Below are 18,070 nucleotides of genomic sequence, written 5' to 3' on the forward strand. Positions count from 1 at the left end.
TTTAGTTTTTAAAAATCAAATAAATACAAATCATTTTGTTTATTTTACTGTCTCAGCAGATTGATACCAAAAACTAAAATACCATACTGAATTATAATTCCAATTTAATGTCCACCTTTCATTTCTTCTTTATTCATAACCTGGAAAGAGTATTTTCCTGCTTCTTTGTTAGTCTCGGATAAGTTAGTCCAAAAGGAAAAAATATTTTTTCTCTACCTGATGAAGCTATTAATATTAGAAACTGCTTTTTTTCTTTTTCTTTTTTTTTTAGAGACGATCTTGCTGTGTCGCCTAGGCTAGAGTCAATGGCTCTAGCCCTTTTACTGCATCCTTTTACTCCTGGCTCAAGCAGCCCTCCCACCTCAGCCTCCTGAGTCGCTGGGACTACAAACACATGCCATTATGCCTGGGTAATTTGTTTATTTTTATTTTTTGTAGAGACAGGGTCTCACTATGTTGCCCAGGCTGGTCTCGAACTCCTGGTCATAGGCCTTAAGTGATCCTGCCTCAGCTTCCTGAAGTGCAGGGATTACAGGCATGAGCCACCATGCCCAGCCTGGTTGTTTTTTTTTTTTTTTGAGACGGAGTCTCCCTCTGTCGCCTAGGCTGGAGTGCAGTGGTAGGATCTAAGCTCACTGCAGGCTCCGCCTCCCGGGTTTACGCCATTCTCCTGCCTCAGCCTCCCGAGTAGCTGGGACTACGGGCGCCCGCCACCTCGCCCGGCTAGTTTTTTGTATTTTTTAATAGAGACGGGGTTTCACCGTGTTAGCCAGGATGGTCCTGATCTCCTGACCTCGTGATCCGCCCGTCTCGGCCTCCCAAAGTGCTGGGATTACAGGCTTAAGCCACCGCACCCGGCCTTTTTTTTTTTTTCTTTAAGTGCCTTCATGAATCCGTGTGTGAAGTATTTTTCATCTTGTCTTTTTGAAACCTCATCCTCAGGCTGGGCATGGTGGCTCACGCCTGTAATCCCAGCACTTTGGGAGTCTCAGGCGTGTGGATCACTTGAGGTCAGGAGTTTGAGACCAGCGTGGCCAACAGGGTGAAACCCCTCTCTCTACTAAAAATACAATAAAATTAGCTGGGCATGGTGGTGGGCTAATCCCAGCTACTTAGGAGACCAAGGCAGGAGAATCACTTGAACTCGGGAGGCAGAGGTTGCAGTGAGTCGAGATCACACCACTGCACTCCAGCCTGGGCGACAGAGCAAGACTCCGTCTCAAAAAAACAAAACAAAAACAAAAACAAAAAAACAACAACCTCATCCTCAGACATCTATTTAATGTCTATTTTATATTTGATTCAATAAATAACTCAGACATTTCTTAGAATTATTTTGAAAGGATGTTTACTAGATATCTTTGTCTTGGCCAGCTGTTCATTATTGAAGGTTCTTCAGTTAATATTATAGTATTGAATAATAAGACTCTTTACATATTTAACATATCGTGTTTCAATTCATAGCCTGTTGTAAACTACTTATAAAACTTAAGAAAAGTTTATAAATAACTTTTATACTATTAGCTCACATAATATGCTTTTATATTTGTCTCACTTAGGAGTTACAAAATATTGTGGGCTAGGAAGGGCTTGTATTATTTTCATTTTGTTTTATTTTGTTTTCAGAAACAGTTGAGCCTCAAAGAGGCTAAGTGACTCACCCAGGGTTGCCTAGCCAAGCCTTGAACCTGTGTTGTCTGGTTTAAAATCCAGGGATTTTTCCACTATAACATATTGCCTGTGAATGAGTGTAATTGCAAATTAGAAAATGTAATACATTTTAATATTTTCTGTATTTTGTTATATTTAAATACAAACTATCTCTGTGAGATTTTCTATTGTTATTGGAAACTGATGTTTATACTAACTATAGCGTGTACCTATTGGTGAGCTTTGTCCTAGCTTAGCCTTTGAAGTAGTTACCTAGGGAGAAAGTAAATTTTTCAGTAACGCCACTCTTCAGGTTTTCTGAGACTCAGTTTGAGAATTTACTTTTGAGACCTATAGCATGTTCATTTTTATTACGTTCTATTGTGGCCCATCTTAGTCATTTGTGGGTAGATTAAGTTTTCATATCAAACCAAAGTGCTTCCAAACTGTAGCTAGTGAATAAAAAGAGAACAAATCTATAATATGCCATCTGGAGGCAGAAGATTACAAATATCTTTAAAATAATTACATTGACTTTCCTGTGGCTTGGATTCTAAAGAGTAGGTGAGACAGGTTTGAAATAAGAGAAAGGGGCTGGGTGCAGTGGCTCACACTTGTAATCCCAGCAGTTTGGGAAGCCGAGGCAGGAGGATCCCTTGAGCTGAGGAGTTCAAGACCAGCCTGGGCCAAAAAAAAAAAAAAAAAAAGAAACGAAACAAGAGAAAGCAATAAATATATTGCTTCCCAAGACTGTACTTTTTAAAGTGGTCATTGCTCACTTGGACTTGTGGTATTTTAGGGCTTAACTTTTGGAGTCCTGAGAATTCAGCCGCCTGCTGTTTCTTAGATATTTTGAGGATGTCTTTTGTCTGAGCATGTTGCACTGATGAATACACAGCGGTTTGCTGACTGGTCTTTTAGAGATGTTCTGCTCTGAAGAGCACTTTGGAGCAGAGGTGGTCAGTCAGTAGAGTTCCTGTTTAATTCCACAGTGTTGTCTGCAGACTGCTTTGTCTTTAACCCTTAAGAGACTGGAGGCATTGGAGAGGAGGTTCTTTTTTTTTTTTTTTTTTTTTTTTTTTGAGACGGAGTCTCGCTCTGTCGCCCAGGCTGGAGTGCAGTGGCGCGATCTCGGCTCACTGCAAGCTCCGCCTCCCGGGTTCACGCCATTCTCCTGCCTCAGCCTCCCGAGTAGCTGGGACTACAGGCGCCCACAACCGCGCCCGGCTAATTTTTTGTAATTTTTAGTAGAGACGGGGTTTCACCGTGGTCTCGATCTCCTGACCTTGTGATCCGCCCGCCTCGGCCTCCCAAAGTGCTGGGATTACAGGCGTGAGCCACCGCGCCCGGCCAGGAGGTTCTTTAATGAATACATTCTGAGTCTGTGGTTGAGGTTTATCACTGATACAATCTAAAATAATTAATGAGGTTTTTCAAAGATAATTTCAATTCTATTTAAATAATTGGCTGAAAACCAACAATAGTGAATATTTATTGAGTACCTACTAACTTAATACTAACCATTTTGCTAAACATTTTATAGGCCTTATCTCATTCTCACAAAAATCTTACACGGTCAGTTATCTTGTTTTTCTCATTTTTACAGAGAAGAAAATTGAGTAATTTTACCCAGTGTCACATAGTGAGTGAGAGGTAGAGTCAAAGTATTGCATCAGGCAGTCTGACCCCACATTAAATGTACAACCGTGTTATGCTGCCTTCCCATAACAGTAATAACTATTTAATTGTATCCAACTTGATGTCAAGAAAGAAAGTGCCTAGCTTCAGAAACTGAAGCACTGAATGTGCATTGGAGCAAGAGTGTGATTGTAGCAAAATACTACAGCAGGTTTTAACTTTGAAATGTTTAAATGCATTTCACTGAACTAAAGAATCTGCTGTATTTTTGCATAGTTCACAGTCAACAGTCATTGGTGTTACTTTTTAGGGCTTTACCTTGTGGGTTTCTGTTCTGACACCAGTGTGTATAGGGACTCAATCATATGCCAGCACTTTTCCCACCCTCAGCCCTGAGGTGACCCCAGAAGGGGAAATTGTGACCCACGTCCAGCTGCTGGCCTGTCTGTCCGTCTGTGCTTTCCAGCCCAAGAACTGATTCCCTCTCTGAGAAAATTGGAAAGGCTCCTGGAGGCTGCCGAGAAGCTTTGATGTAGAGGTAGCAATTGAACAAATTGTCCTTTAGAAGCAGCCAAATTTCATTTTCCAGATTGAAAGACAGACTTCCAAGAAAATTTTTCTTTTTAATGTTTTGTTCTAGCATCCAAAAAAGACCCAACTTCAGATCCGGGCTTGAGAGTTTCTCAGGGCTATTCTCGTCTAGGTGGAGGGTGGTTGGCCCATTCTCAGATGGCATGTGTCTTAATAGCTGTATGGCTGGCCAGACCAGCCTTCAGCTCCCTCCTGCTGGGCTCTGAGAGGAAGTCAACTTGACAGCTGCTAGGCACCTCCCAGTAAGCTCACCAAAGTATTTTGGTGTCACTTTGTGACAGACTTGGATTCAAACTGCAGCCCTGCCACTAGCTTGTTAATATTGTGGCTGCCCACATGTTACTTAGTTTGAGTCTGTTTCCTCATCTCTAAAATGAGGAGTATAATGCTTCCCTCCAGGGTTAAAGTGAGGATTGAGTGAGATAATGTATTGACATGGCTTGCAGTAGATCTGGTATGCAGATGGGCTTTTAGTGAGTGTTAGTTTCTGATAGTGGTATTAGAGAGGCTGTTAGAGCAGGATTAAGAACACAGTGTTTGGAATCAAGTAGATCTGAATTTGATCTCAGGTGTCTCTTTTCATTACCTTGAACAGCAATTGTCTTGGTCTCTCTGAGTCACTTTTCTTCCTGTCAATTTGGCATATCAATGCCTACCTCAGGGTTGTTGGGAGGATTCATTGAGCTCATGGATGTGGAGAACCCAGTAGAACATCTGGCACGTAGTAAGCCTGCAGTGAATTACAGCTCTTTATTACTGGTGCTGTTAATGTACCTCACAGGGGTCCGGGCCTATGTTTTATCTCCTAGTGACCCCTCTTTGTTATCATTTAGTACCTCGTATACCTTGATGGTTGCTGAAAAGCAGAGAATAGTGCTTCTTTCTTGAGTCATTGCCCCAAAGGACAGATTCTACCATAAGGGCCCAAATTCCCCACTTATTTATTCTCTTTTTGCATCTTCCTCTTGCTCTGGCTTTTCTCCCTGTTATGTAATAAGGAGGGCACATTCAGTGGGAGACTCCTCATCCAGCAGGAGGCTTTTCTTAGCTGAGTGAGAATTGAGAGGCTTTGATGTCTGGGCACAGAACTAATTTGTGGGATCTGAAACCAAGGAGAAGCCCTTCCCAGTTTTGTTATTTCTGGGGGGTGATGAACAGCCTTTCACTAAATACAATATGCTTTCTTATTCAGCTGCAGCTCCTTAGAGCCCTGACTTTTTTCGCCTGATCTTTTCTTTTTCTTTTTTCTGTTTTTTTGAGACAGGGTCTTGCTCTGTCACTCAGGCTCAAGTACAGTGATATGATCTTGGCTCACTGTAACCTCCACCTCCCTGGCTCAAGTGATCCTCCCACCTCAGCCTCCCAAGTAGCTGGGACTATAGGTGCATGCCACCATGCCCAGCTACTTTTTGTATTTTTTTGTAGAGACGGTGTCTCACTATGTTTCCCAGGCTGGTCTGAAACTCCTGGGCTCAAGCAATCCACCCGCCTCAGCCTCCGTAAGTGCTGGGATTACAGGTGTGAGCCACTGCACCCAGCTCCTGGTCATTTCTTTTGGGCAAATCATTTAGCACACCCATATCCATAGCACATTGGGTACCTTACAGAAAGAAGACAGGAAAAGGATACTAGAAAGACTTAAGCCTCTCAGTGCAGCCCAAGTGAAAAAAGTGAGGGAGTGTTTGCCTAGCTTTTCAGAATTCAAGCCCATGGAGGGAAAATACTGTAGAGTCACACGGAAGCTAGAAGGAACCATAGAAATAATCTAGGCCACATTCCGCAAGGTGAGAAAACCAAGACTCAAAGGGCAGAAGTGATTTGTCCAAGGCCACATAACAAGCTGGTAACAGGGCTAGAACTAGAAGGCTGGTGGTCAGACTGAATTCAATGTTTTTTTTTTTTGTTTTTTGTTTTTTTTTGAGACAGAGTCTCACTCTCTTGCCCAGGCTAGAGTGCAGTGGTTCGATCTTGGCTCACTGCAACCTCTGCCTCCTGGGTTCAAGTAATTCTCCTGCCTCAGCCTCCTGAGTAGCTGGGATTACAGGTGTCCACCACCATGCCTGGTTAAGTTTTGTATTTTTAGTAGAGATGGGGTTTTGCCACGTTGGCCAGGCTGGTCTTGATCTCCTGACCTCAGGTGATCCGCCCACCTTGGCCTCCTAAAGTGCTGGGATTACAGGTGTGAACCACCGCATCCATCCTTTTTTTTTCTTTTACTCCTGGCGCACTATGATTCAATGTTCTTTTATCCCATAGTCTCTCCCTATTGTTCTACTGGACTTTTCTGCAATAGCATAATCAGAGAGCGCTGTAAGTACTGTGCCTGCCAATGTTTAAAATATGGTCAGTATGCCTCCTTTAAACCCTCACATACTTATACCTTATTGTTATTTTCTAGGGTGTCAGATGCCTGATACATTCAATTCATGGTTTCTTATAACCCTACTCCACGTCTGGTAAGTGAGCAATTTAAATGAAGTCACTAAATGTATTTTTTTTTTAAACACTGTTGACTTGTAAGGTATAGCCCTCAGCAGGGCTGATTATATGAAATGGCAGTTGTTCAGGTGTTAAAAACTGTTCCTTTCATTTTAATAACTGGTGTCTTGAAGCACATTTTTATTAAAGGTCAAAGCATAGGCCCAGAAGAAAACTAATATTTGTAGGATTTTTTCAAAGAACACCTAACCCAGTGACCAATGCTATCAGTATCTCTTAAGAGACGCTCTGAGCTTGCATGGAAAGTTTTCTCTCCCTTGGCTGTTTTAGGAAAGTTCACATTTACGTAAAAGTGGTTTGAATTGTGAGAATCCGTGGTCATTTTCATTGCTGGTCATCAGAAACCTATAACAAATTATAGCACTGACATTTACGCCTGTACCTCTAAAATGTGCATACAAGTTAGCTTCATGCCAGGTTTGTTGCATGTAAAAATATTTAACACCTTGAACAGTATATTTTTTCTTCAGCTGTGAAATAAGTAGCCAAAAAAAATCAATTTTTCATCTAACGTTACACAGTATTAAAGGTCAGAAGGATATAGGAGAGTCGTTGAAGTGGGGGGCTGGGGAATGTATTTATTGAACTGCCAGATCTTGGGAAGGTAAATTCTGGAGAACTAAGTTTACTACTTTGACCATAGTGAGTATCTGAGGAACATGGGAATGGCTGCCCTGTCAAAAGAACCCTTGTTTGAGACTGCCTTCTGCTGAGCCTTTGCATCGCACAACTGACTACTATATACTTTTTGGTTTTGATCACCTCTGAAATGTTTCTTCCTCTGTACTCACACAGTTACACTGAGTTTGGCTTAGGGGGCCTAAAGTGGCAGTTTATTTTATGCTTTTTTTTTTTTTTGCTTTTTTTTTTTTTTTTAGACATAGTCTCACTGTGCTGCCTAGGCTGGAGTGCAGTGGTGCAATTGCGGCTTACTACAACCTCCGTCTCCTGGGTTCAAGTGATTCTCATGCCTCAGCCCCTCTGAGTAGCTGGGATTACAGGAGCCCACCACCATGCCCAGATGATTTTTTTGTATTTTTATAGAGACAGGGTTTCACCATCCTGGCCAGGCTGGTCTTAATCTCCTGACCTCAAGTGATCCACCTGCCTTGGCTTCCCAAAGTGCTGGGATTACAAGCGTGAGCCACCGTGCCCAGCCTATGCTATCTTTTTCTAAGCAGTAGTTTATTAAGTGCACACCATGTCCTGGGCACTTTGTGGGAACTAGAGAATAGTTCTCAAGAAGCTTACAGTCAAGTGAGGGAGATAAGTTGTGTAAAATGGTCAATTATAAATCAGAATGCCTAAGTTATATAATAAATATGAGTGAGAAGTACTTATAGGATCACAAAGGAAGCTGCAACTATCAAAACCCTTATACTTCTACCTGTTAGTTCTTTGAAATGTGCCATGCATCAGGCAGCTTAGAAGGCACACTGCCTACCTATTGTCTTAATGGTGAAGCTTAGGGCATAGCGTTCAGGGAGGGAAGCTGGATATATTGAGGGGAAAAAGTGCTTTTTCAGGAGAGGAGGACGGCAGAGGTGGCACTGTAAAATTACTCACTGGAAAGGTGGGAGGGTTGCAAGAAGGCTAGGGTGTTCCCAGAGGAACTCAAAGATAATATTCAGAACCTGTATGAAAGACTCTTTATTGCCCATATAGCTAGAGGTATCAGTGTTAGAGGGAGTGGATGGCAAAATAAAATATATAATCCCTGTGACCACATCCCAAGGTCAATACCCGACTAACAGCAGCTGGGAGAACCTTGAAACTACTTATAGTTCTTTAAAGTTTCCAAACTGCCTGCTGAATCTTCCTTGCTGAGGTTGGTTTAATTTCTGAGGAGTAGGGTGTACCACCCCTAGTTCAATCGAGAGAGGGAAGCTGTCTGCTTCAAATCTACGCTTGATTCCCCTTCCACTCTTTCTCTCCCCTAGTTCTGATGGTCTGCAGGGTTTGGTGGAAAGAATCTGTAGCTTTTCAGTTTGAATCAGCACACTCTTCTTGAGGACCTCCTGTGTGTGCAGGACCATGGGATGTTGGAGAGAAGGGTATGACGTGTTCTTTTCTGGTCGTTTCTTTTGGGCAAATCAGATACAGGCTCTGTGTCTGGATCTTCAAGAAATGTTAAGTCTAGTGGAAAACAGACGACATAAAAGCACGATTGCCTATAATGCACGACAGTGAAAGAAATGCTGTGCCCAAGACACAGGCAGATGCGGTGGAAGCACGAAGTGGTGTCACTAAATCCAGATTTGGTGATGGGGTGGAGTGTTGGATAAAAAGTGGCTTTGTGGTAGAGGTGACATTTGAGATGCACCACGAAGAGTGACTAGAATTTCTGTCAGAGAAAGGGTGGGCATTTTAGGTTGAGGAAATATTGAGAACAAAAGATAGAACATGTACAAGAACATGGAGTATTTGAGGGCAGCCAGTTGCCTGACATGTCTGGGGCAGGTTTACTGAGGAATGTAGTGGAAGGGTCACCAGGAAAGTAGTTAGTTTGGGGCTCAGTTGTGCTGTGATACTTCCAGAATTGGAGAACTCTTTCTTCTAATGGAATGGAGGGGGACGGGGGGCGGGGCAGGCGGTTAGGAGGAATGATGGATCCCCCCCAAGCCATGTTCTATTGGCCCTGCTCTTTTAGCCTGAAGCTCCAGGAGGGTAACCAAAGGATAGCCACATCAAGGTTACAGGACTCAGTGGACTTGCTAGAAGCGTAGGGGTTGAAGTACCTCTTGGAGGTGGTAGTGTGGGGTGGGGTAGGAGGCTTAGAAAACAGTTAGAAAAGTAGAAATAATGCCTCCTCCCCCAAACAAAACCAAAACCAAACAAACTCTTAATAAACAAAAATACCCTGGTGGCTGACATTTCAGAAGGTTTGCTTAGGTTCCCAAGGGTAAGGGTTCCCTGTTGACTCTTAGAATAAGGATAAGATTTCTCACACCCTGTTAGTTCCCTGGAGGAAATGGTGTTTCACTTATCCTGTCTGCTTTTTTTTAGTTTCACAGTGTTTCTGTGGTTTGGGATTTAGGACTGGGACGCCCTCCAGCTCCTAGAGGACCCTTATCAGTTGTATATTCACTTGAGCTTGCAGCTGCAATGACTATGTGTTCATTGTCTTTGCTGAACAAGATTAATGTTGACTCTGGCTGCTGAAAAAATGCTGAGAAAGGCCGCTGTCTTCGCTGTCCAGCATCCCCACGTGGACTTGATAAAAGCAGGCCTCCTCCCCTATTCCCTATCTTGGCCACTGGCATCATGCCCACACCAGAAACCTGGGAGCCCTCCTTTGTCTCTTCCCTCACCCCTTCACCTGCTCAGTCACCTAACTCAAACTTTTTTTGACCCTGACCCATAGTAACAAATGCATGTTACTTTGTGACCAGAATGGACATGTGAATGGACACATGAATCTGGTACAAAAGTTCTGTAAAATTTATCCTTGTAATGTCAGGTAATCTCTGATACTTTCTTTTCTTTCTTTCTTTTTTTTTAGTTTTAAGGAGCAGGGAGTTTAATAGGCAAGAAAGAAGGGAGAAGGAAGAAAGAAGTAGCTCCTCTGTACAGAGACCAAGGGAGGGAGGCTCCAAGGCCGAGAGAGGGAACCTCCGATATTTTCTATTTCATTTGAATTCATTTTAAACAGACATTGATGATGTCACCCACTAAATTGATTACACTGAGTTGCAACCAACTGTACTTGAAAAGTGGTCTTTGGCCTCTAGCTTCCCTATCCCCATTCTGTTGGCCTTCTCAGTACAAATGGGGTCAGCACACACAGAAACACACACATACACACACACACGCACTCACTCCTTAACGTTCTCTGTTGTTCTCAGAATAAAATACAAGTTTTGGCCGGGTCCGGTGGCTCACAGTTGTAATCCCAGCACTTTGGGAGGCTGAGGTGGGCAGATCACTTGAGGTTAGTAGTTCAAGACCAGCTTGGCCAACATGGGGAAAACCCGTCTCTACTAAATATACAAAAAAATTAGCCAGGCATGGTGGCGGGCACCTGTAGTCCCAGCTACTCAGGAGGCTAAAGCACGAGAATTGCTTGAACCTGGAAAGCTGAGGTTGCAGTGAGCTGGGATGGTGCAACTGCACTCCAGCCTAGACGACACAGCGAGACTCCATCTCAGAAAATAAAATAAATAAAATAAAATAAGTTTCATATCACTGCATTCACATCTGATCAGATGTGACCTATGGTGCCTTTACTAGTCTCATTTGTTGCTATTCTAGGCATCATTAGCATCACTACTCCCTTCTCTGCAAGAAAAAGCAAAACGATATAGTAGAAATATCAAGTCTTCTGCACGAAGTTTCTTCTGCCTAGAAGGCCCTTCCCCCTCCTCTCCACCTGACAAATTCCTGTTTTTCCTTCAGTATCCAATTCAGGTATTATCTCTGCTTTGAAGCATTCCCTTTCTTCTGGGCAGGGAGATTTATGTAGTTGGAATTTGTGTTGGCATTATAAGTGTTAACAGATTTGTAGAGAAATTGAAATTGTCATGGAGCACTAGTACCTTCTCAATGCAGAAATTAATTTTATACAATGGAATGGAACTAATAAAATTAGAACATACCTGTAATGAAGGTAGGATGGAGAGGGAGTAAAATGTAGTCTGTTTTTAAAGATTATTTTAAAGTCGGGTATTTCATAAATATACTTACTACTAGGTGTTTTATGTATATTATCTTTTATTTATTTACATATATTATTTCACACATGCTCACAACTTCTTTATTCTCATTTTACATATGAGGGATTAGGGGCTTAGAGAAGTCAGAGAACTTTCCCAAAGAAGTAGTTAGAATGTGGTGGAGAGGAAATTCAGGTGCTGGTCTGGCTAACTCAAAGCACTAAGTTGCTTTCCTCTTTAGTAATTATAACTACTAAAGTAACTAATTAAATACTTAAATTAACATTAATTAATACTTAAGTACCTGCTTAAACATAGATTCATAAAATTATGGCATTTATTCTCTTGATTGAAGGTACTGTGTATAGCAGACAAATTTATTTCGTGCCCTCTTAGGGCTTAGGTGAGAAGAGAGACATTAAACAAATCACAGCTGTGATAGGTGTGATGCGAGGATGTGACAAGGTATGTGGGAGAAGCTGGGCGTCTCATTTAGTTTAGGGGTGGGTCAGTCAGGGAAGGCTTCACTGAAGAGAACATTTACATTGACACCTAAAGGGTGAATAGAAGTTAGCAAGCGAAAGAGTGGATGAAAAAGTCTTCCAGCTAGAGGGATCTAGTGATTTTCAAACTTTTTATCAGCAGAGTCCCTTTTTTTTTTTTTTTTTTTTTTGAGACGGAGTCTCGCTGTGTCTCCCAGGCTGGAGTGCAGTGGCGTGATCTCGGCTCACTGCAAGCTCCACCTCCCGGGTTCACGCCATTCTCCCGCCTCAGCCTCCCAAGTAGCTGAGACTACAGGCGCCCACCACCACGCCCAGCTAGTTTTTTGTATTTTTAGTAGAGACGGGGTTTCACCATGTTAGCCAGGATAGTCTCGATCTCCTGACCTCGTGATCCACCCGCCTCGGCCTCCCAAAGTGCTGGGATTACAGGCTTGAGCCACCGCGCCCGGCCAGCAGAGTCCTTTTTAAAAATGAAATCTTATGCTCAGCCACCAAATATGATACATATGATAAAAGGAGGTGGGAATGACCTGCTTGCTTCACATCTTCACAACATGCCCACTGAAAAAAGACCCTTAGGTAGTTCCATGGAAACTTAGAATGCAGTTTAAAAACTACAGATCTAGTCCACTTCTCTCATTTTGCAAATGGGGAGACAGTTTTGGCAATTTTAAGGAATTGTCTCAGGCCACTTACTCAGTAGTGGAGGACCCGAGACAACTCTGAAGTTAACTGTGGTTACCTGCCCCTTCTAAACACTTTGCTTCCTTTCTGATTGTCCTATTTGGAGGTCAGGGGATAGGGGTCTCTTCCCCTGAGTATGAACATGTCATATGAGCATAGCAAACATTTACGGATCACCAGCTGTATGATGGGCCCCGTGTTTCTTGGCGCTCACTATGTGTGTCCCGGGAGAGGCCACAGGTAAACCTGAAACTAGCACAGGATGATGTACAGATTATATGGGATCACAGGGGAAGGGGGGTTGCCTGGGGATGGTCAAGGAAAGCAGTTGCCTTGGACTTCTGGGGGCTAGAACAGACTATGTGGGATTGAGGAGTAATTAAGAGGCAAAGAAGTTATTGTAAACTACTTTTTAAGAAGTTTCAAATGAGGAGATGATCACTTGAGGGAAAAACAGTTTAGAAGGGAAGCATTTAGTTGTTTTTTATTTTAAAGTGGGGGAAACACTGGAACGATTTTGTAAGCTGAAGGGAAGAAGCCTTTGGGAAAGAAGAGAAGGAATTAAAGTGTGGGGATGGGAAGAGGTTAGAAAGCAGACTGGTGCCAGTCTCAGTGCAGCCAGAGAACTGCGCTGGCAGACACTGGCAGCCTCTGCAGAGGCTCTTTAAAACCACCACAGCATTTTTATTGTAGCTGTAGGGCATTCAGGCTTCTGCTGGATTCCAGCAACCCCAGGCCTGCTATACATGGTGAGCCCTGGCCATGTGCACATCCTCTTTTACCTTCCCCCAGCCAGAGTTGCTGTGTTCAAACACCCACGCTTGTAGCTTTATTGCCCAAACCAAAGGCCTATGCAGCAGCATTTTACCAACATTGCATACCCTAAGTGCGCTGATACCCGCTACCCAGGGGCTTATTCTTTATAGTGGATCTGACAGGCAAGCTGCAGGCCAGGTGTAGCTCTTGGAGGAGGCCTGTTGTCAGGTGAGATGGCTTCAGGAAGTACCTCACCCAACTTGTCTGTTTGCCCACAGGTTGTCCTGTGGCCCTCATGCTCCCCCCAGAAGGATTAGGCTTCACGGTGAGGGAATTTGGGAAACCAGGTGGAGATAGCCTTGTACACAGCCCTGGAAAAGGGTCAGCGTGCCAGCTTACAGATCAATAAACTCATTCATTAGCACACTGCTGGGGCTTGAGTGTAGCCATCTAGGCTCTGCTTTCTTGGCCTCAGCTGGTGACAGAGTAAGGGAAACAAGCTGTGTGAAAGTCCCCTTTGGGATTCCTTCATAGCAGCCAGAGTGACAAACCTGCCCAAGTGCCTGCTAGTCTTTATTAATTCAAAATCAGATCTACTCTAAGCAGCTTATAAACTACCATGCCGGAGAAACAAGGCCAAAACACAACTGGCATTGTCAGAGGGCCCAAACAGAGCGAGCGAGACAGGATGCTCAGAGCTGCCAGTACCTGGCAGGAGGTCAGCATCAGGAATAACAAGAGTCTTCCCTCCCAGATTTAGGCTGAGAGGAGGAAATCATAGCTAGGAAACTCTCCTGTTCCTTTGAACTCTGCAGACAGTATTGTTGCCTTCCTACTTGTCTTATTTAGCAGGAAGAGGTTCTTGATGCTGTGTTATCACAGAATGGGGGAAAAAGGGGGGAGCTCAGGCTTCATTCCAGCCCCTTTCTTCTCTACTGTGCAACCTTAAGTTACTTAACCTCTTCAGAGTGTGTTTTCTTTTCTGTGAAACAGGGATAGTTATAATGTTCTGAGAGAGAATGAATGTAAACGCATCTTACAGTGACAAGTTTCATATTACAGAACTTAGTAAATGATAGTAATCATTATTATTATTTTCCACAAGGCAGGATTGATAGCTTCAGCCCTTTATCATTTGATACTCCTAGTGAGTGACATTTTCTTCCTTTGTCCTGTCTCCATGCTTGCCTTTTAGAGATATCTGGGTGCCAGGTTTGAACACTCCTTTTTTTTTCTTTACTTTGCTAGCTGGATTATTTGCCTTTCTTATATGTAAAAGAGATCAGTATTATGTATGAGCCACTGGAATCACTGAGAGACAAGGATAGTACTGTGAAGCTTAAAACCTAAATAATAAATTGTGGGTTTAAGAACATCATCAGGCCAGGCGCGGTGGCTCACGCCTGTAATCCCAGCACTTTGGGAGGCCGAGGCAGGTGGATCACTAGAGGTCGGGAGTTCAAGATCAGCCTGACCAACATGGTGAAACCCTATCTCTACTAAAAATACAGAAATTGGCCGGGTGTGGTGGTGGGTGCCTGTAATCCCAGCTACTCAGTAATCCCAGCTACTCAGGAAACTGAGGCAGGAGAATCTCTTGAACCTGGGAGACAGAGATTGCAGTGAGCTGAGATCACACCACTGCACTCCAGCCTGGGTGACACATCAAACTTGGGAGGAGCACCTTGAGTTGATCCTAAACAGAGAGTAGTAGCTTCTGCACAGATTCAGTCAATATTCAGAGTAGGTGCTTAGTAATACTTATTCAATAAATGATTAATTAATATAGGAATCTTTCTCATTACAAGATAGTTTTTAAAGTTTATTTTGTATTCTTTTTTTTTTTTTTTTTTTCCCCTGGATACAGATTGGCACACTGATATTTTGCTTTTTTTTTTTTTTTTTTTTTTGAGACGGAGTCTCACTGTTGATGCCAAGGCTGGAGAGCAATGGCGCGATCTCGGCTCACTGCTGCCTCTGCCTCCCAGGTTCAAGCGATTCTCCTGCCTCAGACTCCTGAGTAGCTGGGACTACAGGCACCTGCCACCACGCCCGGCTAATTTTTATATTTTTGGTAGAGATGAGGTTTCACCAGGTTGGCCAGGCTGGTCTCGAACTCCTGACCTCAGGTGATCCGCCCGCCTCGGCCTCCCAAAGTGCTGGGATTACAGGCATGAGCCACTGCGCCCAGCCTGCATTCTTAAGGGCAGGTTTTATTTATTTCATTATGTTTTAGCATAGAAGTGTGTTATTCCCTCCATAATGCCCCCTGTCCTCAGTTCCCACTCGTTTCCAACAGAGGTCTGACATTATGACTTTAAATCAGTGACAAAATGTAATTTGACCTCTCAATGTTAAATTTAGACATTTATTATGAAGATATACACCCATGATGTGATTTGAAGTGAGCTGTATTGTGAAATAGCTTACTTAATGACTCAACATTATTGTTATATGGTCAGAGTCTGTGACAAGTGTTGGCTTTGTTTTGCAGTGGGTAGCAGGATCTTCAAGTCTTTAATTTTTATTAACCATTTTGACTTTGTTTTATTTTTCTTTATTTATGTCTTTTTATTTTTATTTTTATTTTTTTTGAGGCAAGCTCTCTCTGTGTCTCCCAGGCTGGAGTACAATGGCACAATCATAGCTCACTGCAACCTCCACCTCTGGGGCTCAAGCAATTCTCCTGCCTCAGCCTCCCAAATAGCTGGGACTACAGTCATGCACGACCATGCCCCACTAATTTTTGTTTGTTTGTTTGTTTGTTTATTTTGAGACAGTTTCTTGCTCTGTTGCCAGGCTGGAGTGCAATGATATGAACTTGGCTCACTGCAACCTCCACCTCCCGGGTTCAAGCGATTCTCCTGCCTCAGCCTCCCAAGTAGCTGGGATTACAGGCATGCGCCACCACGCCTGGCTAATTTTGCATTTTTAGTAGAGACGAGGTTTCAGCATGTTGGTCAGGCTGGTCTTGAACTCCCGACCTCAGGTGATCCGGCCGCCTCAGCCTCCCAAAGTGCTGGGATTACAGGTGTGAGCCACCGTGCGCGGCCTAATTTTTGCATTTTTTTGTAGAGATGAGGTTTCATCATGTTGTCCAGGCTGGTCTCGAACTCCTGAGCTCAGGTGATCTGCCTGCCTTGACCTTTCAGGGTGCTGGAATTACAGGCATGAGCCACCGCGCCTGGCCTATTTATTTTTCTTTTACCATTCAACATACTTTAGCCTTTTCTGAATAACTCATGATGTCCTGATAATTCTTAATAACTAATGTTGTCCTAATAACTGATGTCCTGATAACTCTTAACTGTATTTTGCCAGACTATTGTCTTTGAGTTGTACCTGTTGAACCTTAATTGCTCTGCTAGTTTTTTCATGTCTCTATTAAATAAATTTTTCATTTTCTCTTTTCCTATTAGGCTGCTAGCAGTTACTCTTGTTATAGGTATGCTTGCCTCCAGTTACCAGTCTTTTTTTTTTTTTTTTTCTGATGTGGTATTTCTAACATGATGCTAGTTTTGAAGCTTAAATTACTGTACTTGTGAGGACTGAATGAAAAATAGGGTCAATAGATTCTGGAGGGTTTGTTCTAATCATTGAAGGAGGCAAAAACAACAAAAACCTTAGTAGGACTTTGGGATCAGATTGTCTAGGTTCAGATCTCAGTTTTAGCACTTACTAGGTTTGTATCGTTGGGCGAGTTACTTCTCTAAGACTCAAATTTTCTCACCTGTGAAATGAGGACAGTAAGGACACCAGTATCAGCTTCATGGAGTTGTTGTAAAGATTAGAAAAAATAATGCATCCAAATCACAGTGCCTGGCATGTAGTTGTGTTAACTGTTAATTATAGCACTTGTCCGTTTTTGCTATTTAAGTTTTTTTTTTTTTTTTTTTTTTTTTTTGAGACGGAGTCTCGCTCTGTTGCCCAGACTGGAGTGCAGTGGCGCGATCTCGGCTCACTGCAAGCTCCGCCTCCCGGGTTCACGCCATTCTCCTGCCTCAGCCTCCAGAGTAGCTGGGACTACAGGCGCCCGCCACCACGCCCGGCTAATTTCTTTTTGTATTTTTAGTAGAGACGGGGTTTCACCGTGTTAGCCAGGATGGTCTCGATCTCCTGACCTCGTGATCCGCCCGTCTCGGCCTCCCAAAGTGCTGGGATTACAGGCTTGAGCCACCGCGCCCGGCCAAGTTTTTTTTTTTTTTCTTTCTTCCTGTTAGTCATTTTTAGAATAGGAAAAATTGCCAGATAAACTAGTTGAATTCAGCATCAATCAGATGTCACCCTAACAATGGTCAAATAAATTAGCAGGAATCCATTCTGGTGTCCAAAAGTTTTCACTGGGGTGTCTGTGGATGGAACACAGAGTTGGAGTTGAGATTTCTTCACTTCCATCCTTCTATTCCAGTATCAGATGTAATTTTTTCTTTTCTTTTCTTTTCTTTTTTTTCTTTTTTTTTTTGAGACGGAGTCTCGCTCTGTCACCCAGGCTGGAGTGCAGTGGCGCGATCTCGGCTCACTGCAAGCTCCGCCTCCCGGGTTTACGCCATTCTCCTGCCTCAGCCTCCCGAGTAGCTGGGACTACAGGCACCCGCCACCGCGCCTGGCTAGTTTTTCGTATTTTTTAGTAGAGACGGGGTTTCACCGTGTTAGCCAGGATGATTTTGATCTCCTGACCTCGTGATCCGCCCGCCTCGGCCTCCCAAAGTGCTGGGATTACAGGCTTGAGCCACCGCGCCCGGCGTAATTCTTTCTTAATGTCTGAGAATAGTACGTTGGCTGGGTGTGGTGGCTCACGCCTGTAATCCCAGCACTTGGGGAGGCCAAGGCAGGAGGATCACTTGAGCTTACGAGTTTGAGACCAGCCTGGGCAACGTGGCGAAACCCCATTTCATCTCTGCAGGAAATACAAAAGTTAGCTGGGCGTGGTGGCGCATGCTTGAAGTCCCAGCTACTTGGGAGGCTGAGGTAGAAGGATGACTTGAGCCCAGGAGGCAGAGGTTGCAGTGAGCTGAGATTGTACCACTGCTTTCCAGCCTGGGTGATAGAGCCAGACCTCGTTTCCAAAAAAAAAAAAAAGATAGTATGTGTAGAGTG

General features: G+C 43.5%; 1 protein-coding gene across 9 annotated transcripts in view; it reads left to right on the forward strand.

The window, feature by feature from the left end:
* LOC105496263 (ubiquinol-cytochrome c reductase complex assembly factor 1) overlaps positions 1-18,070 on the forward strand; it is a 110,500-nt gene that overhangs the window by 38,316 nt on the left and 54,114 nt on the right. For all 9 annotated transcript variants that reach the window (XM_011766500.2, XM_011766502.3, XM_071079452.1 and 6 more), the window contains one exon: positions 6,278-6,335. In XM_011766500.2, the coding sequence (XP_011764802.2) occupies positions 6,278-6,335 (58 nt within the window). The remainder of the gene's footprint in view (positions 1-6,277; positions 6,336-18,070) is intronic.

The sequence above is a fragment of the Macaca nemestrina genome, chromosome 15, assembly GCF_043159975.1.
Source record: "Macaca nemestrina isolate mMacNem1 chromosome 15, mMacNem.hap1, whole genome shotgun sequence".
Taxonomy (NCBI): domain Eukaryota; kingdom Metazoa; phylum Chordata; class Mammalia; order Primates; family Cercopithecidae; genus Macaca; species Macaca nemestrina.